This window comes from Neolamprologus brichardi, chromosome 22, assembly GCF_056152115.1.
Source record: "Neolamprologus brichardi isolate AB-2024 chromosome 22, ASM5615211v1, whole genome shotgun sequence".
NCBI lineage: Eukaryota > Metazoa > Chordata > Actinopteri > Cichliformes > Cichlidae > Neolamprologus > Neolamprologus brichardi.
In genome coordinates this window covers 2,277,369-2,302,212 of record NC_142124.1, presented here as the reverse complement: position 1 = coordinate 2,302,212, position 24,844 = coordinate 2,277,369, and the positions used below count along the sequence as shown (strand labels likewise).

The window sequence follows — 24,844 nt, the reverse complement described above, 5'->3', positions numbered from 1 at the left end:
CCGAATAATTGCAGACAGGGCTACACAACAAAATGAAGGAAAAAGTATAAATAGACACAGGAACACAGACTGAGACAGCTGTGCAGTGCTAACACTGGTAGATGACATGTTCAGTGGGAAAAACATTTCATCATCATCATCATCCTTCTTCTTCAGTCTCAGCTGACTGCAGGTTTCCCCAACCTGAGAAACAGTACCTGGTAGATAGAGTGTTGTTCTGTACTCATGCTGCTCTCAGTGATGCAGCTTTGCTTCCTGTTTACATGAAGAAGCTTTGAGGAAGTATGAGAGTGAGCACAGACTCACTGACTCACATGCTTAAAGGTTTCCAGTCTGTTTTTCTTTCCTACTGATGCTAACATATTGTCCGGTCTCTACGCTTGTAAATCCACTGATGCTGATCAAATATGATGCCATGAAAGTGATGATGTCAGATCAGTCGTAGCTCCAGCTGCAGTTATAACTGCACAAACAGCTGGGACACTGTTACACATGTAAATACAAACAGAATGCATTGATTTGTAAAGCTCATAAACGCATATTTCTTTTACAACATCACAATACTGAATGTCTCATCTACAGTTCATAATGTCATTAAATGAAAGTGGATGTTTGCAATCTTCAGCTGAATTAAAAATATGTTTCTGTGCACGTGCTCAGAAACACTTCCAGAAATCAGCATCTCAGCGAGACGTCCACACGTGCAGGTTAAAGCTCCATCATGTAAACGAGGAAGAATCCATCTGTGAACATGAACACGGCCGTCTTCTCTGTCCCTGCATCAGAGACAACCAGTGTTTCTTCACCGCTGTGCTCTGAGGTAAGAGAGGCATGTTGAGGAAGTCGGCGTGTTTCAGGAAGATGAAACAGCATTTTGAAATACCTCGATTTAAAATACATTTATAGGTAGTTACTTCTGTGGTGATGGATGTGTTTAGTTAGCTTTGTTAGCTCTAAATCATCCAGTTGATCTGCAAGATGATCACACTGCTGTAGAACGATTTTGTTTTAGTGCAATCAGGAAGGGAAGGGGCCCACAGAGACTGCTGGTGCACAGGACCCAGAGCTCTGTGTTACGCTCCTGCTTCTCATCTTAACTAACTGAGATTTTTTAAGTCTGAGCGTTTTTAATCAGCATAAATGTGAAGCCGATCCGACCGCCATCACACCGAGCCTGTCTGCTGCACAGAGGCGACAGATACAAGCAGATAAGCAGCTGTTTGTCCTGTTGGCTGTTTCAGTGGTTTGTGGGGAGGACACTTGTGATCAGGGCTGGACTGGGACAAAAAATCGGCCCGGGCATTTTGACTAGAGACCGGTCCACCAAAAATGTGACGTCATTCAGGGGTAAAACCGCAAAGGATTCTGGGAACTTGTGGCAAGAGGTACTAGCGCACGCAGGCTTTCAATTGAACTCAGTTACACAGCGATAAAAAGAAACACAAAAAATGGCAAGAAGCTGTTGTATTATTAACTAAAGCACTTCTGGATGGATGCAAACTGCATTTCGTTGCCCTGTACCTGTGCATGTGCAATGACAATAAAGTTGAATTCAATTCAATTCTATTCTATTCTATTCTAATCACACAGAGCTCGTGTAGAAACAAATGAACAAAATATGTTCTCGTTCATTTCTGTCAAACAAAGCTGTATGAAACGTTTCCAGCGGTTAGTATCATGGTTGCTAGGCAACCTGAGCAGCGCGACGAGACCGTCCCATTTCACAAGCCTCGCACTTCCGGCTTGAGCGGTCTTTGAGTACGCGGCCTTTCTGGACCATTAAGGCTGCAGACCCTGAATTCCCATATGGAAAAGATATATATAAATCTTATAAAGTTTGTATCTGTCTTGTGTGAAACTTGTATGAAAACATACAAGAGTGAAAACAGATATAAGATCACTTGAAATATTATATAAATGAAACTTTTATGTTTTGGATACTTCCTAAAACAATATATGAAAGCGGCCACTTTCATGAGTAAATCATATAAGCCTTATATGATTCACTATATGAAGTAGACCAAATCTGATGCAAGTCTTTTCTATTTCTTTTCCATGTGGGTTTGGACAGCCAGCGTCTGACAGGCTGATTACCTCTACAGCTAAAGATTCCAGCGTGCGACCAAGATATTTGATCTTTGTTTCAGTTTTAGTGCAGAACAAATGGAAAGATGAAAAAATAGATTCATCTTTACACGTTTTTCTTTTTTTTTGTTGGCACATCCACCGCCTGCAGTGACCTTTGACCTCTGACTGAGCTTTTGGGCAGCAGATGCATCGTCTGCATCTTCCACCTCGATCCTCAAAGAGTTTCCTGTCTGGGGCCATCAGAGGCTCAATTATCCGGTTTCCCTTTTTCCTTCACCAAGAAGAAAAAGTTGCAGATTTCGTTCTCACGTGGAGCAACAACCTATCACCAGCTGCCGACTCCACCTGGATGACGCCATTTTGCTCGCTGGAGATTTTACGGGCCGGCTCATCACAGGCTCTTCAGCTGGAATGATGTTGCATCAGTAGCTCCAAACTCTCCTATTTCTTTAGGCCGGAGGAGACGACGCTCCTACTATCGTCCCTCTGTGAGTAAAACTGACGATTAGACTCTGCTCTTTGTTCCCACCTGTGGTCTGTTCCCTTATTGTTTGTATTCATTGTCTGCAATCCCTTGGAAATCTGTGGAATTCTCGACCTCCTGATTTAAGAAACATCTCTTCCTTCTCTCTCTTTAAGTCTAGACAAAAACTCACTCGTTCAAAATAGCTTATCCCACATAACCTCTCCACTCTGCTATGTTAAATTTGTTTTATGCCTTATGACTTTATGATTGTGTAAACTGCCTGCTTTTCTGTTGCTTTTATTATTCTGCTGTGTACAGTGTCCTTGAGTGTTCTTCAAATCAAATGTGGTAAATTTAAACTGATGATGGTGGTACTCTAATGTTTCCATTACTGCCACCATCAGGCCAAACCTCGCTATGATTATAATTATTTAAAGTTGTAGTTATTCGTGGACCACTACATTTTCTACATTTTCTTTGTACATTTACATATTTTACACTATTTAACCTTTTTATTTCAGTTTATTTATTTCAATATTTAAATCCAACACACTGAAGTTACAGGTTGCAGACATGGTACAGAGAGGGTGGAGCTGCCTGTAGCTGTCTGTGGTGCTGAAGCTTTCAAACATTTCATACCAACACTGACTACAACTGTGACCACAGGGGGCAGCATAGAGCCAGAGAGTGTTAGTGTAGCTGTTAACCCCTATAGTAAGAAACAAGAAGACTGATGAAGGAAAAGCTTCTTCCACTGGTGTAACACACAGGTTTGTATGAAGTCACACTAACTAACCAGCAGTAATCCACATTTGATCAAAGCAGGGGCAGAACTTTAATAACAGGTTATAATGTGTCATCACAGTTGTTGTCAATCCAAACACACTTTCTGATTTTTGCTGTTTATTGTAAAAGAACAACACACTTGTGGTCTGACCTAATGCTTTAGTACAAAAACAACTATGCAAATGTGAGGTCAGTGCAGACTAGATGCTGACTCACTGCACCATCCTGTGGTACAAAGTGGTATTACATGAGAGTACAGGCTGGCATTAGCTGCTTAGAGGATGCTAACTTCAGTTCATATGTAGATGTGTTAAACATGACATCAGAGATGTTTTCTTTATATTCTGTTGATGTTTTTTTAGTTTTGAAATATTTCAAAGTGTCTCCAAGTTAAATGTTGAACCTTTAATATAGCGGCACTTAGAGCTCTGAAGCCGTTTTCTCTCTTTTACAATTCAACCAATAAGTTACTGAGTAAGTTATTTTATCTGTAATTAAAGTCATCAACACTTAAAGCCTTATATGAAATATTTGTTTTTCAAATCAAAATACAACTTCCATATTGAATGCAATACTAAATATATATGACTCAGATAACCCAATTATCATTTAATGTCTTTCTGTCACTTTCACATACACAGAGGATTAAAAATGTCCTTCTGATTTTCCAGCTGATCAGAACCTTTAAAATTCTTATTAATCAAACATATTTTTGCTGAACTTCTAGAAACAAGACATTTACTGTAGTTTTAGGACCAACAGACTGATGAATAAACCAAGTAAACCAAAGTAAAGACAAGCTGCACTTTGACTTTTATTAGAACAATTTGCTGGAACTACAGAGTAATGAAGTACTTCAAGGTTTTGTGTGGATGACTTCCAACCTTACTGTACAGCACAGAGCACAGAGGGACAATATATGTAATCAATATATGATGCAGAATGAACAAGTAAAGACTGTAAGCTGAGTCTGAGGCTCATGCAGGACATTTCATAGTGAGGTGTCTTTGGTTGGATTATTCAAACATTTACATCAAAGCACCAAACTCATTTCTCACAGATGAAGGTCATTGATCCAGAACTGTACTGTGTCCATCTCCCATCACGGTCACAGCAGACTCCATAGTAACCAGAAGAAGCATCTGACCATCCTTCTTTCCAGAACCTGTCAGAGAGATCAAATCTGATATGAAACTGGACTAAACTCATAACTATTGTCAAATTCATATAAATATGAGTCTCTTTTGGAATATTTCCTGTATTTCTTTCCCAGGTTTCTCGCCCACTTTCCCTCCTTTAGACTTTTCTCTGAGAACCATCATGCACACTAAAACAGCTTTCAAGCTTTGATGAATATGAAATCTTCCTGCTGTAAAAATGGAGAATAAAAAGAAGTCAGAGCTGACTTTCTGCTGTTTGAAACTGTTTTGTCAGCTGTTTACAGACATCACTTTGAAATGTGTGTCTATCAGGTCATATTTACTGAAGCTTCTTCCTTCATATGTTCTGAAGTTTTACAAACACCAAAGAAGAAGAGACAGGAATTCTCTGAAACAGTTTTTGTTCTGTGAGAAAAGAAACATTACAGCACAAAAAACATGAAGACAAATTGAACAAAGTGAAATGTGTCGGTCGCTGCTTTGAACATGTTTCAATCCTGATTTCTTCAAACTGACTTGTTGTAACTGAACGTCATCACAGACTGCAGATGAAGAGAGTTCAAGCACAGCTGTTCATTCAAAGGAGGATTTCTGCTTTTCTTTACATTCAGTTTGTGGGGCTGTTGGAAAATAGCTCAACTCATGTATTGCTGATCTATCTTCCAAAACATCAATGTTTCACTTCTAAATAATAACTCTGGAATAGAAACAAACTAATGTCTCACGTTTCTGTCAGCGCTGATCCGTCCACCCATTCTCATTTATATCTTCCTGATGTCTCTTTGGATCTCAGACCAATCCAGGAAAGTCCTCTCATGTTCAGTTGATTGACAAATTCCTGTTTGAGAAGAGACACAAATATTGTCTCCAGTCATAATTCAGCACTTCTGTTGTGGTGACATCATCTTGTGAATATGTCTGAAGGAAGAATAAATGTGATGAAACTTTTCTTCCATTGTGCAGAAATCAGAGAGAAATCCATCAGAGTGGAAACAGGAAGCAGGTCACAGACTGACAGCAGGTCAAAAACACAAGTAACAGATGACTGTCAGCTCCATCAAAGATCACACAGACATGAACAAACACACCCACCTGTTCCTCTTTGCTGTTTATCATCACCAGATCAGCTCCTTTATCCTGACAGTCTCTTCTGCTGTCAGACCAAGTTTTCCTCTCACTGGATATAAAGTAACAGCTGCTTCCAAATCTCGTCCATCCTTCATCACACTTCCCTTAAAGTCAAACACATGTTTTAAAGTCAAACTTTGTGTCATGTTGTATCACATTAATCTTTGGTCCCTGTCATTTTCCCTGTAAATACTTCATTTAAACTCAGGTTTTCTCTCTTATTCATAATTAACTGAAACTTACATTTATACAGAGAAACTGTTACACAGCATCAAACATTTAGGATTCAAAACAAAGACACAATCAGGTTATCACTGTGTAACACTGATGTTTTCTATTAGTTATTCAAACTTTATTACCTTCTATCTTCTCCTTCATCTTCTTCACTTCTTCCTGTAGCTGACTGTGGTTTTTACTCAGTTCATCATAACTGCTCTGTAACTGAGTCAGGCTGGTTTTTGTATCTTTAGAGAAAAACAGGTTATAATTAAGTTAAAATGTTCTACAAATATATCTGTGATATAAGAACTTGGTGTTTGCTTACCTTGAAGTTCATCCTGGAGCTCAGTGTGATTCTTTTTGGTGTCATTGTAAACGTGGTTCAGTTTGTTGTATTTAGTCTGAAATTCTTCATGTATGATTTGAAGTTTGTTGAATTCACTCTTGTTCAAAGCATCTGAAATATTTTAGTGAAATCAAAATAAAATAAAATAAAATGAGTGAAACATTGAACAGAAATAATCTTCTTCCTCTGCTTTGTCAAATATCAATAAGAGTCAGAAACTTGCAGCCATTGTTCTTTAACATGTCCTGTGGGTGGAGGTGTTAGAACTACAGGAAATCTGATGAGCTGAGAGGATGATAACTGCCACACCTGTGCAGCTCTGTAATGGCTGCAGTTAATATCTACCAAACATCAGTGTAACAGCTGTTGAAATGCTAGTGTTTCACCACTAGGTGGAGCTATTGTGATGTTAATGTCATTAACACATTTTATTTTTGTCTGTTTTTCTGTGATTAGGTTCAGCTGTGTTCCCCTCCTGTTTCATCTCTTTTTTGCTTCACTCCGCACGCGAGCCTTGTGTTTGCGCTGAGCAGAGGGGGGAGGGGCGGTAGTTACACTCGCAGCAGCACAGGAACAGAGCGGGAGGGAGAGAGAGAGAAAGAGAGCCACGGACAACAACAATAGACAACATCATCACAATAGAAAGGTGTAGTAATGAAAATGAGTGACATCAAGAAAAGAAGCACAATCTGGAACCATTTATATTTCATTGACAGTACAAAGTGTGAGGACAAGAAAATAATTATTATAATATGATGTGTTAAATTTGTTCAGATCAGAGGAATAAGGAAGGATTGGTCCGTGTTTTAGTTTGGCTTAGCTGTAGCCTGAGAGTGTAATTGTTTAGAAGGAAAGGAGTTTATGGACACTGGGTTCTGCTGCCATAGAAGGAGACAGGAAGCTACAGTTGGGGGTTGCTGATGCTGATGCTTGTACCTTTAATAAAACTCATAATTGTTATAAACTTAGAAGTAGGTTTGCAGGAGACCCTCCACCTTATCTGTAAATGTAAGACAACAAGAGGCCAATGGCCCAGTGGATGCAGAGTGGGAGTCTCAGTGTTTGTAACATGTTAACTGTGTTTTCTATGTTGTGTAGAGGAATTTGGTGTAGCTTGAGTGAGATTACTTTTATGACCCCCAGGAAGTCACGTATACAGACACACAGACACAAAGTGCTTTGACTGTTACGACACACCCACACCTACATGCACACTCACTCACGTACACACGTGTACGCGCACACAGGCACTCACGTGCTCGTGCACACACACAGACACAGAGTTTGCAGCACACCGTGGACAACATAACCTGATAGTTTGTAGGGCTGAGCTGCCTTTGACTTTGAACAGTTTTCTCCTGATTATGTTAGTTTGGGAGGTCAGCAGGTGTAACTTGTTTTGTTTCTTTTTATCAGATTATCTTTACACAAGAACCTGATTTAAAACATAAAATTAACCCACTTTCAAATACAGTCATCTCCAACTTTGTTAAGTATTAATAGTTTCTTACCTTCCATCTTGTCCTTCAGCTTCACTTCTTTCTGCAGCTGCTCTTTTTCCAAACTCACTAAAATATCTGGTTAGAAATGCAACAAAACAGGAAATTAATTTAAGATTTCAAATCATTCTACTTTCCCAGATGGACTTTTTTATTCTCACTTTAGATGAATGGAGCTAACATTAGCTTGTTAGCTACCTGCTTAATACACCAAGTGAACTAACTAGTCGCACGACAGACGGCCACTGTCTAACATAGTGTGACTGCACCTGCATCAGTCTGCAGCAGATGCTGCTGCCTGTCTGCTTTGTTGATATAATCACAGAATCACCGTGTTGAGTGAAGAGTTTGAAGGAACAACAAGAACATTCACTCCACCTCCACAACACACACAAGATATGAGCCAGGAATCATGCACACAGACACACACCTGCTAATCAGTGCTAAGTAACAGACTCATGAAATACTAGAAGCTCAGTCAGCAAAACCAACGTGTTGGTCAGGCTGTACCACACAGCAGCTCATATTATTGATCAGAGAATTCCATTTAAAATGCCACCGTGCAGTTTTTATGAAGAGGAAACTATCCTTACAGACCAAAACTCATTTGGTCCTGAATGGAAACATGTTTTTAATGCAGCAAAGGTGCTCATTTTAACATGGGAGTCTGTGGGGACTGACTCTCTTTCAGCATAAGCCTCCAGTGGTCATTAAAGGAACTGCAGTTTTTGCTGCTTCTGTGTTGGCTTCATGTACTTCCTGTATTTGCTGTGGCAGAAGGACACGTTCTGGTTGTGAAGCTGCATGTTTGTTGGCTGCTGGGATTCAGTATCAGTCATACATTCATTTGCAGGAGAAGTACAGAGGTTGTATCTTATCTTACAGCATATGGACAGGATGATGATCCCAGCTAACAAAGTCAAGTCAGTCAAAGTCAAAGTAAACTTTGTCATCTCCAGTGTTGGGAAGGTTACTTTTAAAATGTATTCCACTAAGTGCCACCAGATCCTTGATTCTCTGCAGGTGGGGCTCTGTCTGGTCCTGCAGCTCTCCCCACCGATGGCGCCACGTCGCTGCCTGCTCCCGTTGCGTGGCCGCCCGCGCTGGCCACCATTGAGAGTTTACAGTATGAGTGATTTCAGGAATCTGATGGCTTGCAGGAAAAAGCTATCTCGCAGTCTGGAGTATCAGGCCCCAATGCTGCGATAGCGGTTGCCGGATGGGAGGAGGGGTCAAGTATGATGCAGGAGGCCTTACTGATGCAGTGTTTGTGAAAGATGCCCTGTAGCAGAGGGAGAGACGTTCCAGTGATCTTGGCAGCTGCATTGACGATCCTTTGTAGCTGGCTGAGGTTGCCGACTTTGCAGTTACCGAGCCACACGGAGATGCAGCTGGTCAGGAGCTCGCTATGGTGCTCCTGTAGAACATGGTGAGGGTGGGAGGAGGGAAGTTGGCCTGTTTTAGGCGTCTCAGGAAGTGGAGGCGCTGCTGGGCCTTTTTGGTGATGGAGGTGGTGTTGGTGGTCCAGATGAGGTCGTCTGAGATGTGAACTCCCAGGAACTTGATGCTGTTAACAGTCTCTACGTGGAACCGTGGATGCTGAGTGGTGTGTGGGTGGAGCGAGTCTTCTTGAAGTTGACAATCATTTCCTTGGTTTCGTCCACATTCAGTGACAGGTTGTTCTTGCTGCACCAGAACTCCAGCTGCTGAACCTCATCTCTGTACGCTGACTTTGTTTTGCTGCTTATGAGTCCAACCACGGTTGTGTCATCATCAAACTTGATGATTGGTTCGAGCTGTGTAGGGCGGTGCAATCGTGTGTCAGTAGCGTGAACAACAGTGGGCTGAGAACACAGCCCTGAGGAGCTCCTGTGTTGTTGCCGATTCGGACGGACTGAGGCCTCTCTGACAGGAAATCCAGTATCCAGTAGCCGAGAGAAGTGCTCAGTCCCAACTTGCTGAGTTTGTCAAACAGTTTTTGGGGGATAATGGTGCTGAATGCTGAGCTCAAGTCAATGAACACCATTCTGACATAGGTGTCTTTCTTGTGCCGGTGGGAGGGGGAGAGGTGAAGTGGAGTGGAAATAGCATCCTCGATCGACCTGTTCGGCCAGTATGCAAACTGCAGTGGATCCAGTGAGCAGGGGAGGTTGCTTTTCACATGTGCCATGACAAGTCTCTCGAAGCACTTCGTGATGATGAGGGTCAGGGCGATGAAATTCAGGCAGGATGCTGAGGATTTCTTTGGCACCGGGATAATGGTGGTGGACTTAAAGCATGCTGGGATGATCATCTGGCTCAGCGATGAATTGAAAATGTCTGTGAAGACATCGGCCAGCTCATCAGCACAGTCTCTCAGCACGCAACCTGGGATGTTGTCTGGTCCAGCAACTTTCCGTGGGTTGACCTTGGTGAAAGTTCTCCTCAGGTCAGCTGCAGGCAGAGAGATGGTATGGTTGGTGGTGGTGGGCATGGCTTTCTTTGCTTGTGTGTTGTTCAGTGCATCAAACCATGCGTAGAACTTGTTCAGCTCCTCAGGAAACCACGTTTCCGTGAGGATGAAAACACAAAAGTTCTAAACTTTGTGCTGGGTCGAATGCTGGAGCCAAAGATAATCGATTTAACTGTCCAGGGAGCAAACGCTGGAGAGCGGGATGGATGGAAGTGCCCGGCGGAACAGGTTAGCCTTTAGCCTAGCGCTAGCACCGACACGCTTTCCTCGCTTTTGTTTACGTGCAAAGCGTCTTGCTGCCTCGGTGGGCGGTGGGGGAGTTAACAAACCCAGACTCCGAAGTTTCTCTGTCGACAGATTAGTCATGGAAATTGTGCTCTTTTCACTGATTCTGATCAGAAATTGTCTATTGTAGGTGGTACGCATCGTGCCTCGGTCTTGAAAAAAAACAAAAGAAAACAAAAAAAATCAGCCGCTGCCTGCTCATGGCGCCGCCGGTGTTTTTGAGGAGGCACAGCACTGTGCTACACCCAGTGTAGCACATCTGAAAGAGCCCTTCTGGAGTGAAGGAGGATTCTGAGTCTGTGGTCCTGTTAGAAATCAGTGTGGATGTTTCTAACCACAAACACCGAATGACCTCTAGAACAAACAAGTGTGTGATTTTGACCATTTTACAAGTTAAAAATCATGCAACTGCTAAATTAACACATCTCAAATTCATTCTTTTCCTGAAATTGGTTTATTCTTCATGTACTAAATTTTGGGACATGTGTAATGAATAGGAAAAAAAATTACAACCACTTAAATCAAGAACCACGGAAGGTTCCTCTGGGTTGTCCTTCACTTGGTGTTCGCCCTCTCTGAGTATCACTTCCTGTTCCTGTTATGGTAAATGGCCTGTATTTATATAGTGCTTTACTAGTCCTTAAGGACCCCAAAGCGCTTTACACATCCAGTCATCCACCCATTCACACACTGGTGATGGCAGCTACATTGTAGCCACAGCCACCCTGGGACGCATTGACAGAGGCGAGGCTGCCGGACACTGGCGCCACCGGGCCCTCTGACCACCACCAGTAGGCAACGGGTGAAGTGTCTTGCCCAAGGACACAACGACCGAGACTGTCCAAGCCGGGGCTCGAACTGGCAACCTTCCAATTACAAGACGAACTGCCAACTCTTGAGCCACGATCGCCCGATATATACATACGTACATACATACATATACAACACGCTAATTATATTTACAGTATTCACTCACTGTGTCTTTACTTTTTAGCGTAGCTGACTTGTAGCCAACTCGCTACCAGCATGGCCTCTTCACCCGTCCCTGCTGCACTTTCCTGCTCATTATATCAGAATTTTAGTTACTCCTCAACCTCCTTTATCAGTAATGATACCTGTAATAACTGTAGCCTATTTGCAGCTCTGGAGGCCAGGATCATTGAATTGGAGATTCGGCTTCACACCCTTGAAAAATCTGTAGCTAGACATGGCCATGTAGCCGATGCAGCCACAGGTAGCGTTGGCCCTAGTAGCTGTCCCACGGCAGACTGCCCCGAGCAGCTGGGGAAACAAGATGGCTGGGTGACGGTGAGGAGGAAGTGTAGTCCTAAATAGAATACCCAGGTACACCACCAGCTTTTTCTGTGTCTAACGGTTTTTCCCCACTCAGCAAAACACCCAGCAGGGGTCAAACTCTGGTAATTGGTGATTCTGTTCTCAGACATGTGAAGCGAGAGACACAAACAACCATAGTCAATTGTCTTCCAGGGACCAGAGCAGGCGACATTGAGGAAATGTAAAACTGCTGGGGAAGGGTAAACATGAATTCAGTAAAATTGTAATTCACGTCGGCAGTAATGACACCCGGTTACGCCAATCGGAGGTCCCTAAAATCAATATTGAATTGGTGTGTAACTTTGCCAAAACAATGTGGGACTCTGTAGTTTTCTCTGGTCCCCTCCCCAATCAGACCAGGAGGGACATGTTTAGCCGCATGTTCTCCTTAAATTGCTGGCTGTCTGAGTGGTGTCCCAGAAACAATGTTGGCTTCATAAAAAACTGGCAAACCTTGAGGAAACCTGGTCTTGTTCCCACTCCTCCACTTTGGATGGAGCAGCTCTCATTTCTAGAAATATAGACAAATTTAGTAAATGCCCCAGACCATGGCTATCCAGATTTGGGACCAGGAAGCAGAGTTGCAGTGTTACACGCCTCTCTGCAGCTTCCCTCCTCCTGTTACCCCCCCCCCCCCCCAAAAACCCATCTCCATAGAGACTGTGTCAGCTTCCAAAAAGACATAAAACAAACTAAAAACCAGCAAAAAATGACTAAAACATAAAAAATCACAAAGAAAGAACAATACAGTATCCACATCTGAACCAAAGAGTAAAACAGTGAAATGTGGAAATATTAAATATTAGGTCTCTCTCCTCCAAGTCTCTGTTAGTACATGACTTAATACATGACTTGAATTCCATAATGTTCAAAATCAGCACGATGGGAACTGAAGAGTAATGTTTCTCTACTTCCAGGTAGAGACAGAGATCGAAGCGACTACATATGAGAGCACATCAAGCCTGACATATGATTTAGTATTAAATACATTAGGTTATATAAAACTGGAGCCAGCTGTGATATTCAAAGTGATACGTGACGAGTGAATCCTTTCCAGTGTGTCCTCAGCTTTAGCTGCTGGTGGTTAGCCACTAACGTTTAGGGATGGGTACCGGTATCCGGTGCCAATATGGCACCAGTTCTGACATAAACGGTAGTAACCAGACCAAAATGCAGCGCACATTTCGGTGCTTTATTTTGGTGCTTTTTTTTCCTAAGATGTCATACGCTTTGGATTCTAACCAATCATTTTATGTTTCCGAGGATAGTAGGCGGGCCCAGGTACGTACGTTCTTTTAGAGCAGAGATACAGATTAAAAACGCCCAAAGCGAAGCGGTCAAAGTCTGGCTGTACTTCACAGCAAAAGATGCAAACTCAGCACAATGCAACAAGTGCTTTAAGCTGATACTGTGATACTGTGCAAAGGAGGTAACACCTCGAATCTGATGAAACACCTGGCGACGTATAGCATTTTGTTAAAAGCCGTGAAATGCGCCGTATTTGATAGCTTGCTGCGAGACCTCACACCGTGCACATCTACTGCGGGTGTGGTGCCTGTTATCGGACCCGGAGTTAGCAACATTCCCCAAGAACCCAAAGAGGAGAGTCCTGGCCCCTAGCCCTGCCAGTGTAGCAGAAATGATGAGGGTGATGATGCAGCAGCAGCCGTTCTTCTCTGCATGAGTAGCTTAATGTTGTTCGTGTATAATTTACGTTGAGTAGGCTAACCACGTTATTACATTAATGCATGTAAGGTCTTACATGAGTTCGATCTTTCTGAGTTAACTTCAATAATTACTTCCTCCAAACCATCAACGTGTCTTTTAGACCCCATTCCTACAAAACTGCTCAAAGAAGTCCTGCCATTGATTAATTCTTCGATCTTATATATGATCAACCTATCTCTAATAATCGGCTATGTACCACAGGCCTTCAAGGTGGCTGCAGTTAAACCTTTACTCAAAAAGCCATCTCTAGACCCAGCAGTCTTAGCTAATTATAGGCCAATCTCCAACCTTCCTTTCATATCAAAAATCCTTGAAAGAGTAGTTGTCAAACAGCTAACAGATCATCTGCAGAGGAATGGTTTATTTGAAGAGTTTCAGTCAGGTTTCAGAGTTAATCACAGCACAGAAACAGCTTTAGTGAAGGTTACAAATGATCTTCTTATGGCCTCTGACAGTGGACTCATCTCTGTGCTTGTCCTTCTTGACCTTAGTGCAGCATTCGATACTGTTGACCATAATATCCTGTTAGAGCGATTAGAACATGCTGTAGGTATTACAGGTATTGCACTGCAGTGGTTTGTATCATATCTATCTAATAGACTCCAATTTGTGCATGTAAATGGAGAGTCCTCTTCACACACTGAGGTTAATTATGGAGTTCCACAGGGTTCAGTGCTAGGACCAATTCTGTTTACATTATACATGCTTCCCCTAGGCAGCATCATTAGAAGACATAGCATACATTTTCACTGCTATGCAGATGACACCCAGCTCTATCTGTCCATAAAGCCAGATAACACACACCAATTAGTTAAACTGCAGGAATGTCTTAAAGACATAAAGACTTGGATGGCCACTAACTTTCTGCTTCTTAACTCAGATAAAACTGAGGTCATTGTACTCGGCGCTGAAAAGCTTAGAAATATGGTATCTAACCAGATTCTTACTCTGGATGGCATTACCTAGGCCTCCAGTAACACTGTGAGGAACCTTGGAGTCATTTTTGATCAGGATATGTCCTTCAACGCACATATTAAACAAATATGTAAGACTGCGTTCTTCCATTTGCGCAACATCTCTAAAATTAGAAATATCCTGTCTCAGAGTGACGCTGAAAAACTAGTTCATGCATTTATTACTTCCAGGCTGGACTACTGCAATTCATTATTATCAGGATGTCCAAAAAACTCACTGAAAAGCCTTCAGTTAATCCAAAATGCTGCAGCAAGAGTACTGACAGGGACTAGAAAGAGAGAGCATATTTCTCCTGTTTTGGCTTCCCTTCATTGGCTTCCTGTTAAATCCAGAATTGAATTCAAAATCCTTCTCCTCACATACAAGGTCTTAAATAATCAGGCCCCATCTTATCTTAATGACCTTGTAGTACCATATTACCCTATTAGAGCACTTCGCTCCCACTCTGCAGGCCTACTTGTTGTTCCCAGAGTATTTAAAAGTAGAATGGGAGGGAGAGCCTTCAGTTTTCAGGCCCCTCTTCTGTGGAACCAGCTTCCAGTTTGGATTCGGGAGACAGACACTATCTCTACTTTTAAGATTAGGCTTAAAACTTTCCTTTTTGCTAAAGCATATAGTTAGGGCTGGACCAGGTGACCCTGAATCCTCCCTTAGTTATGCTGCAATAGATGTAGGCTGCCGGGGGATTCCCATGATGCATTGAGTTTTTCCTTTCCAGTCACCTTTCTCACTCACTATGTGTTAATAGACCTCTCTGTATTGAATCATGTCTGTTATTAATCTCTGTCTCTCTTCCACAGCATGTCTTTTATCCTGTCTTCCTTCTCTCACCCCAACCGGTCGCAGCAGATGGCCGCCCCTCCCTGAGCCTGGTTCTGCCGGAGGTTTCTTCCTGTTAAAAGGGAGTTTTTCCTTCCCACTGGCGCCAAAGTGCTGCTCATAGGGGGTCATATGATTGTTGGGCTTTTCTCTGTATCTATGAAGCGTCTTGAGGCGACATTTGTTGTGATTTGGCGCTATATAAATAAAATTGAATTGAATTGAATTGAAAAGGTGAACTAGCAAACATCATCATAGCTACATGCGGCTGTCTTCTTGTTTGATGGCAGATACTCCCTTCACCCTGGCCAAAAAGGCTCAAATGACCAAAGAAAAAGTGGAAAACAGCTAAACATGAGAGGTTTTTGGACAAAGTTTCTGTTTTTTCCATTGTTTAAGCTGCTTCCAGCCAAGAGTGATACCATATATGCCCCATAGCTGCAGAAAAGACTAACATTGTTATCTTTTTACAAAAATACAGCTGAACATGAGAGGTTTTTGGACATATTTTGTGTTCTCCATTCTTAAAGCCCCGGTTCGAGCACCGTTTAAGCACCGGCACCGTTTCAAAAGTACCAGTTTGGTACTGTATCGGATAAAACCTAAACGATACCCATCCCTACTAATGTTAAAGGGTTATGGTAAATGGCCTGTATTGTATAGTGCTTTACTAGTCCCTAAGGACCCCAAAGCGCTTTACACATCCAGTCATTCACACACTGGTGATGGCAGCTACATTGTAGCCACAGCCACCCTGGGGCGCACTGACAGAGGCGAGGCTGCCGGACACTGGCGCCACCAGGCCCTCTGACCAGGCACGTGCAGAGGGGGGGGGCTAGAGGGGCTTGAGCACCCGCCCCTTTCCTGATGGGTGCCCAAAGTGCCCTTTTGTTGAGGCAACTTTTTAAAAAAAAAATTATTATTATTATTTTTTATGTGTGTGTGCGTGCGGAGTCCTGTCATTGCCCCTCAACAATAATATTTAACTATTAATCACAGTTTTGCTAAATAAAAGGATCTGGCTTGCATCAGTCACATGATCACATTTAACCAATGATCGCTCTTGACGGCAGAACGCGCTGGTTACGAGCCGGGAACGAGCTCACAAAGAGCACGCGCATTTTTAGCGGTCCGGAGCTGTAGGAGAAACACAAGTTTACTCAGAGACACAGACTGATGCGACAAAACCAGTAAGTAGGTGTACAGCGTACACTGTAGTGTATAGCACACAGGAGTATTAGCTTATTATGTACACGTTGGTAAGCTGTCTTGTTGCAACTGACGAACTGAAACAAATGAGCGTGCTGTGTGTGCAACAGCGTGACAAACATTACCTGTCCTTTTATTAACTGCACATGTAGTGCTGGTCATAGCTGCTGGCTACCTGTGTAAGGCTGTCATGGGTCTGTAGCTCTGTCACCGTTTTAGGGAACATATTTAGTTTTAAAGTAAGTTTCCGGGCTTTTCCTGCCTTTCTGGGGGGATTATATTTCACTAAAAAACGATCTAATATGCATGTCCACATAATTATGCATTATTATAATATTTTAAAAAACACGCTGTATTTTAAAGAACATACATTAAGAAGCAGATTATATTAGATTTATATTTTAAATAAGACAAAATTTGGATTTTAAAGCAGTAAAATTATTGTATCTCTACAGTTTAAAAATGTAATAAGCTTTGCCCTGCACAGAGTGGATAGTGAAACAAATTAAATCATCATAATGACATTATTTCATATTTATTACTTCCCCCTCCTCGTTGCTTTATTATTGTAGCTCTAGTAATAAATAATAATGTAAGGATTCTGGATCAGCACCGTGATGCCCATAGTATATACAGTATTCTGAAGAAGGTCTAAAACGTCACTGTGCGTGCGTGCATGTGTTTGTTTTATGTATATGGATTTTTATAAAAAATATTATTCATGATATAACATTGTCCAGACATGGCTGGTAAGGACATGAGGAGGAAACAGTAGGAGCTGTGTGAGGCTACTAAAGGCAGTGCTATAACATTTTTCTGTCATCATTTTATTATAGATTAAGTGCAAGAGTTGTTAGGTGTGGATAATTAAATTATAGTTTATTGCAATAGCAAGTTGTGCCTTGTTCTCACATAGACAGCAAGTGGAGAGTGATATATGAAATGATGGGATGGAAGGAAGAAGAGAAGCAAAGAGTGATTCACAGGCAGAGCCTAAATTATTTCTCACAGTTTTTTGTTGCCTTATGGTTCCAAGCGCTGTCACCAATCTTTGCATTTTGTTATTATCTCATGACACTTGTTTAATCAGCTACCATCTCTCCTATGGACTTTTTAATGTCTACAGTCTCAGATCAACACAGCCCTGCCCTTCCCATATTAGATTCTTGATGAATGTGTGTTGTTGTTATTCAGCCTGGCTCAATGTGCCCCTTTTTAACTTTGAGCACCCGCCCCTTTAAACCTCTCTGCACGGCCCTGCCTCTGACCACCAGAAGGAAGTGTCTTGCAAGGACACAACGACCAAGACTGTCCAAAAAAGGCAAACTCCCAACTCTTGAGCCACGATTGCCTCAAGCTTGTCTTTAGTTAATTTAATTTAGTGTAGATCCCATCAGTTAGCTGGGCCCCAGCACATTTTTAACCAGCCTGTAGGTAGTGAACATATTTCAGCAGTAGTGTAACATATATAAGAAAACTCTGCAGAGTGACTGTTTCTAACTGTAACATGAAGAGAGAACAGGAAGTAAACAGAATCAGGTCAACAACATCAAATAATTTCCCTTAAAATGTTAAAAATCACAAATCTAACATGATAAATAAAGTTGCTCACAGCGTGTTGAGATTCCAGCCAGAATCAGCAGATACAGCACTCCCAGGGTCACTTCAAAAGCTCTGAAGCAGCTGCTGCCCACAGCTGGAAGCTTTCTCTGGGTGTGTTCAGCTACAGAGAAAATACACAAAGAGTCCATTCATGGAGCACTAATGAGGGACTCTGGAGCTCCTTCTTCTTCCTCCCTTTTATTATGTGTAGTTTGTATTTTTAGTTCTTTCCTACTTACCAGCTTCTTGTAATCCACCAGCAGGGTTCTGCTCTCCATCGTCTAACATCTCCACCTCGATTTGCTCTCTTCCTCTTCCATCCTCATGGGTCCCTCTGCTGTATTTCACCCTGGAGTCATGGACACCTTGAGTTTGTGTCGACATCTTAAGCTAAGAAGATATTTGACCGTCCGTCACTGTCTGCCTGTTTCTTTGAGTCAGGCAGCTTTGAACTGAAAATATCCAGGAAGTCAAACCAGAAGAGAGCCACAGTTTTCCTGTCACGTCATGATGTGTGAAACGCTGAGTTATTTATGAGCACTAACAGCATCCAACAAGATCTGAAGTTCAGTTCACTTCAAATGCAAAACTTTTAAATGCAGTTTTAATTGATGACAAATGTGAACGAGTCAGAAACGAACAGCAGAATAAAGCACAAACACAGACAGCTTAAATACTTTTCTACATTTATTTGGAAAACTTTTCCATTACATGCATTAATACATAGATACTTGTACACCAATACAAGCAAAGACACAAATGTGCTATATTTGAAATGTTTGTCATAATGCACAGACACTGAGCTTTAACTCAGCAGCAGCAACATAAAAATAGCTTTCTCAGAAGCTGCTGTCATCACACAATATATATTGTTAGTAATGAGCGAATGTTTCTGATGCAGGAAATATGGCGTCAGTGTGAACTTCAGTTATTTCGAGTTTACCAGCAGAGAAACTCACAACATGCAACCAGATCTGAAGTCAGTTTGATGAATTGAAACGCTGAAATATCTTTGATGCAGTTAGAATTCAATGAAATGCTGAAAATCATCTGAAGTGAAACACAACCAGGGTCTGTGGTCATTAGTTAAAAGCTTTGCACCAATCACATGTGGACACATACAGGCTGCAGGCAAAGGGTCCAAAGCAGGAAGTGTGTCACATGGAAACTGGCTCTGAAACTGTCTGATTCATGAAAGACGACTCAGGCCCACATTACAAAAAGACCCGAGTCATGTTCAGAGTCATCAACAGACTTTAACCGTGTCCACTGTGAGGGTTGTTGTTTCTGGACTTTTCCTTTCTGTCATTCTGAAATGAACTTTGACCTTCAGTGTGTTAACGCTGTGCAGGCAGCTCGCTGCAAACTAAGCAGGAAGGTAAAGTTGTGTTTTGATGTAAGTGAAGAAGAAGAAGGAAAGCTGTTTTAAACGGATTCATCTTCACTTATTCACACGTTGTAAGTTTGACAAACTGAATTTGTGCTGGTTTCTGTCTCTTGGTTCCTGATTTGTAGCTAAAAGTAAGAAGCAGCTACTTTCAGCTGTTTGAGAGAAACTGAAGAAGACATTTACTGAAGTTTTAGGACCAACAGACTGATGAATAAACCAAGTAAACCAAAGTAAAGACAAGCTGCACTTTGACTTTTATTAGAACAATTTGCTGGAACTACAGAGTAATGAAGTACTTCAAGGTTTTGTGTGGATGACTTCCAACCTTACAGTACAGCACAGAGCACAGAGGGACAATATATGTAATCAATATATGATGCAGAATGAACAAGTAAAGACTGTAAGCTGAGTCTGAGGCTCATGCAGGACATTTCATAGTGAGGTGTCTTTGGTTGGATTATTCAAACATTTACATCAAAGCACCAAACTCATTTCTCACAGATGAAGGTCCAGTACACATGATAACTTGTGTATCCAGGTGACTGTAGCCATCTCCCATCAACGTCACAGCAGAGTCCATAGTGACCAGAACCGGGATTCCCAAATCCTTCTTTCCAGAACCTGTCAGAGAGATCAAATCTGATATGAAACTGGACTAAACTCATAACTATTGTCACATTCATATAAATATGAGTCTCTTTTGGAATATTTCCAATATTTCCTGTATTTCTTTCCCAGGTTTCTCGCCCACTTTCCCTCCTTTAGACTTTTCTCTGAGAATCATCATGCACACTAAAACAGCTTTCAAGCTTTGATGAATATGAAATCTTCCTGCTGTAAAAATGGAGAATAAAAAGAAGTCAGAGCTGACTTTCTGCTGTTTGAAACTGTTTTGTCAGCTGTTTACAGACATCACTTTGAAATGTGTGTCTATCAGGTCATATTTACTGAAGCTTCTTCCTTCATATGTTCTGAAGTTTTACAAACACCAAAGAAGAAGAGACAGGAATTCTCTGAAACAGTTTTTGTTCTGTGAGAAAAGAAACATTACAGCACAAAAAACATGAAGACAAATTGAACAAAGTGAAATGTGTCGGTCGCTGCTTTGAACATGTTTCAATCCTGATTTCTTCAAACTGACTTGTTGTAACTGAACGTCATCACAGACTGCAGATGAAGAGAGTTCAAGCACAGCTGTTCATTCAAAGGAGGATTTCTGCTTTTCTTTACATTCAGTTTGTGGGGCTGTTGGAAAATAGCTCAACTCATGTATTGCTGATCTATCTTCCAAAACATCAATGTTTCACTTCTAAATAATAACTCTGGAATAGAAACAAACTAATGTCTCACGTTTCTGTCAGCGCTGATCCGTCCACCCATTCCCATTCATATCCTCCTGATGTGTGTTTGGATCTCAGACCAATCCAAGAGAATCCTCCGAATTCACTGACAAATTCATTGACAAATTCCTGTTTGAGAAGAGACACAAATATTGTCTCCAGTCATAATTCAGCACTTCTGTTGTGGTGACATCATCTTGTGAATATGTCTGAAGGAAGAATAAATGTGATGAAACTTTTCTTCCATTGTGCAGAAATCAGAGAGAAATCCATCAGAGTGGAAACAGGAAGCAGGTCACAGACTGACAGCAGGTCAAAAACACAAGTAACAGATGACTGTCAGCTCCATCAAAGATCACACAGACATGAACAAACACACCCACCTGTTCCTCTTTGCTGTTTATCATCACCAGATCAGCTCCTTTATCCTGACAGTCTCTCCTGCTCTCAGACCAAGTTTTCTTCTCAGTGGATTTAAAGTAACAGCTGCTTCCAAATCTCGTCCATCGATCAGGACACTTCCCTTAAAGTCAAACACATGTTTTAAAGACAGACTTTGTGTCATGTTGTATCACATTAATCTTTGGTCCCTGTCATTTTCCCTGTAAATACTTCATTTAAACTCAGGTTTTCTCTCTTATTCATAATTAACTGAAACTTACATTTATACAGAGAAACTGTTACACAGCATCAAACATTTAGGATTCAAAACAAAGACACAATCAGGTTATCACTGTGTAACACTGATGTTTTCTATTAGTTATTCAAACTTTATTACCTTCTATCTTCTCCTTCAGCTTCTTCACTTCTTCCTGTAGCTGACTGTCGTTCAAAGCGACTGAAATATTTTAGTGAAATCAAAATAAAATAAAATAAAATGAGTGAAAGATTGAACAGAAATAATCTTCTTCCTCTGCTTTGTCAAATATCAATAAGAGTCAGAAACTTGCAGCCATTGTTCTTTAACATGTCCTGTGGGTGGAGGTGTTAGAACTACAGGAAATCTGATGAGCTAAATACGTATCAACTGTGAACAAAAACCACTGACAAGATTCAGAATAATTGTGCTTCAGTGTGGAGGAAGAAGGTGAAGAATCAAACAGCATTTCTACACCTGTAGTCAGAGATGTTATCTATATGCTTTGAAAGAATAGATTCTGACTCATGTGACATGTGCCTGTTCTCACTGAAAATATGTCTTTTTACATTCAGTCAAAGCTGCTCTGAGGCTTCAACACTTCCTCCTATCAAAGGTGTTTCCATGTGATCAGGTACTTCCTGTATTTGCTGTGGCAGAAGGACACGTTCTGGTTGCGAAGCTGCATGTTTGTTGGCTGCTGGGATTCAGTATCAGTCATACATTCATTTGCAGGAGAAGTTCAGAGGTTGTATCTTATCTTACAGCATATGGACAGGATAATGATCCCAGCTAACATCAGGAGGCACAGCACTCTTAGACCCAGTGTAGCACATCTGAAAGAGCCCTTCAGGACTGAAGGAGGATTCTGAGTCTGTGGTCCTGTTAGAAAGCAGTGTGGATGTTGGTTTGGTAAATGCACTGATTCTCATACAGCACTCTTCTACTCTCCCGGAGTACTCAAGCGCTGATACAACATGCCTCATTCACCCATTCACACCCACTCATACAAGCACTTCTAAACACAAGTGCGAACTAAACTACATTCACACTGCGATGAACGGTTAGTATCTTGGCCAAGGATATTTGGCATGCAGACTGGAGGGGATCAAACCATCAAGCTTCCTATCAGTAGCTGATCTGCTCTACCACCTGGCTGTGGTTCAGGTGGTAGAGTTGTTTGTTATTTCCTGTCACTGTGTCTTTAATAGACCTGTGGTTTCATGAGCTCATCTCCACAAGAGTCAGACACCAAAATACGAGATCCGCATTGTGTTTAACCCTCAAGTGTCCAAACGATTTACGTGACTACTGCAACAGAACGGGGTTATGGATGAGATCATATATTAGTTAAATATGTCTTTAACCTATCATGAGACTGATGTGTTTATCTACGACACATATTCAGAAATGTTCTCATGTCTTTAAAATATTTTTCTGTCTTTTTTATGGTAAAAATTTGACACGTCTGCTTTAGAACTGATGTATTTCCTGATATTGCAGCTTCCCTTTAAAGGACCAGGTAGATGATATTAGTGTAACTGGGTTAGAAACAGCATCCAAACGTTCGCCCACAGCCTTCCTCTCTGCGCTGCTCACTCTTTTGTAAAGCAGCGTGTACTTCAGGATATCTTTGAATCTGGGCTGTTATCCACGATTCACTGTTAATTTTTACAAATGAAAATATAACAATAGCAGATTTAAATATACAAGTCAGGGAGTAAAAGACCCTCCTTGGTCCCTTTAAAGTGTCCAAATCTGTTTTCTGTGCAGAGCGTCTGTTTAAAAGTCAGTAAGAGGAAATAATCGTACATCACAGGAAACAGCGAGTCAGGTAAAAAAGTTTGACGTTTGATGGGCAGTTTGTTAAAACTTAACTGTAACAAACCAGAAATGAAATGTTATTACGGTTCACTCACCTCCTCCTGCATCTGCACTCTCGTAGATATCCACCTCCCTCTGCTCCCACTCTGCTCCGTCCTCCTTTCTGCTGTATCTCACCTTCTTTGATAGATCTGGTTCAGCATAAATATCTGAGGACATCGTGAGAGGACGGAGACGCTGAGCAGGAGTTTAAACTGTACTCTAACAGGTGTGCAGTACTATAGTGACATCCTGTCCGCACGCTGCTGTCACTCTGGCCAGCCTTCTTCCTGCTTTTGTACAGGAAGAAGCTTCAAGGAAGTAGCAAAGAAAGACAAACCACAAACTCCTCTGTGCAGAACGCAGTTCAGTTTTTATATTTGTAAAGTCACTGAGATCAAATATTAAAGCATTGGAACAAGAAGAAAACCATTTTTCACAAACACGTTCACAGCTCAGATTAAAGGAAAAGTCACTTTGTCACTTATAGATTTATTTCTGCTGCACTTTAAAGAAACAAACTGTTAAACTGTCCAAGATTAGATGTGTTATTTCATATTAGATCATCTCTCAGTCGGTCCTTCATGATGATGCTGTGATCCTCGTGTTTCTAGTACTGCCACCATCAGGCGAGACGTTGTTATTTCACGTGTTATGAGTTGTATTCTTTGTTATTTTGCTCCCTCTGTGATCTTTCCAGAAGACGACATACAGAACAAACTGCATGCTTTCACTGCACTGCTGTCAATACTTTGAGGAAAACAGAAATAAGAATCAACTGTGTAAAACATGGATCTATTTTCTGTGTGAAGCCAAAGTGGAAGTGCCTGCGTTTCTTTCATTGGCCAGCAGGGGGCGAATCCCTAGTATCAAAAACACTCAGAGGTCCAGAGATGTTTCTCTCTGCACTGAAGGAGGAGTTGGAGGTAATGAAGCTCTCGGTGTCATCGAATCACAGAGTGAGTGAAGCAGCCCAATACTCCTGATCCTGAGAGACGATGGATGCGCCAGGTTTTCATTAACTGTGGCAAACTAAACGCTGCCTGATGTTCGTGCCTGTCTTACTCACAGAGCTGCAGCTCAGGACAGAAGGCCCAAGGTTAAGTGAAAGTCCATGTGATGCCTGATAGAACCACGTGAGAATAGAGAATAGGTGAGCTTTTATTTGGCTGATTAAAGTCCAAATTTAATCCAAAACTGAAGCAAAAGTTTCAGATTCAAAGTAACAAAATCTACAAAATGCAACTGTAACCCAGGTCCCACGTAGCTATGGTAAAGTTAGAGTATATAGTACAATGAGACTGGGCCTGGGTTCGTAGTGCTACTAATAATGATACCTGATACCCTCTAATTGAATTAATAAGGACCACCACAACTGTATTTTACACAAATTAAATCCCTCACCGGGTATTTATTTAGACAACAATGAAATGAATGAAATAAAACAGTTACTTTTAACTGTTAAAAGTAACTGTTCAATTAAGAATTGAATTAAAATAAACAAACAAAAATACTGT

At 41.5% G+C, this 24,844-nt stretch overlaps 2 protein-coding genes and 1 pseudogene across 2 annotated transcripts in view; 1 reads left to right on the top strand and 2 right to left on the bottom strand.

Annotated features, from left to right (window-relative positions):
- The window catches only part of LOC148096567 (uncharacterized), a 29,256-nt gene extending 10,775 nt beyond the window's left edge, over window positions 1-18,481 (bottom strand). Inside the window, exons 1-4 of the mRNA XM_087835133.1 lie at window positions 18,337-18,481; window positions 18,108-18,218; window positions 6,173-6,304; window positions 5,988-6,092 (exon numbers count right to left, since the gene is read on the bottom strand). Of these exons, the coding sequence (XP_087691259.1) occupies window positions 5,988-6,092; window positions 6,173-6,304; window positions 18,108-18,218; window positions 18,337-18,481 (493 nt within the window). The remainder of the gene's footprint in view (window positions 1-5,987; window positions 6,093-6,172; window positions 6,305-18,107; window positions 18,219-18,336) is intronic.
- LOC148096568 (uncharacterized) lies at window positions 11,456-12,287 on the top strand (annotated as a pseudogene).
- A 1,351-nt stretch (window positions 18,482-19,832) lies between the features above and the next one.
- On the bottom strand, window positions 19,833-24,023 carry LOC148096566 (C-type lectin domain family 4 member C-like). Its single transcript, XM_087835136.1, has 6 exons — window positions 23,384-24,023; window positions 22,230-22,346; window positions 21,606-21,665; window positions 21,211-21,350; window positions 20,838-20,956; window positions 19,833-20,108 (listed from the first exon to the last, which is right to left on the bottom strand). The coding sequence occupies exons 1-6, from the start codon at window positions 23,505-23,507 to the stop codon at window positions 19,976-19,978; spliced, it is 693 nt and encodes a 230-aa protein (XP_087691262.1). The 5' UTR covers window positions 23,508-24,023; the 3' UTR covers window positions 19,833-19,975.
- Window positions 24,024-24,844: the final 821 nt, after the last annotated feature.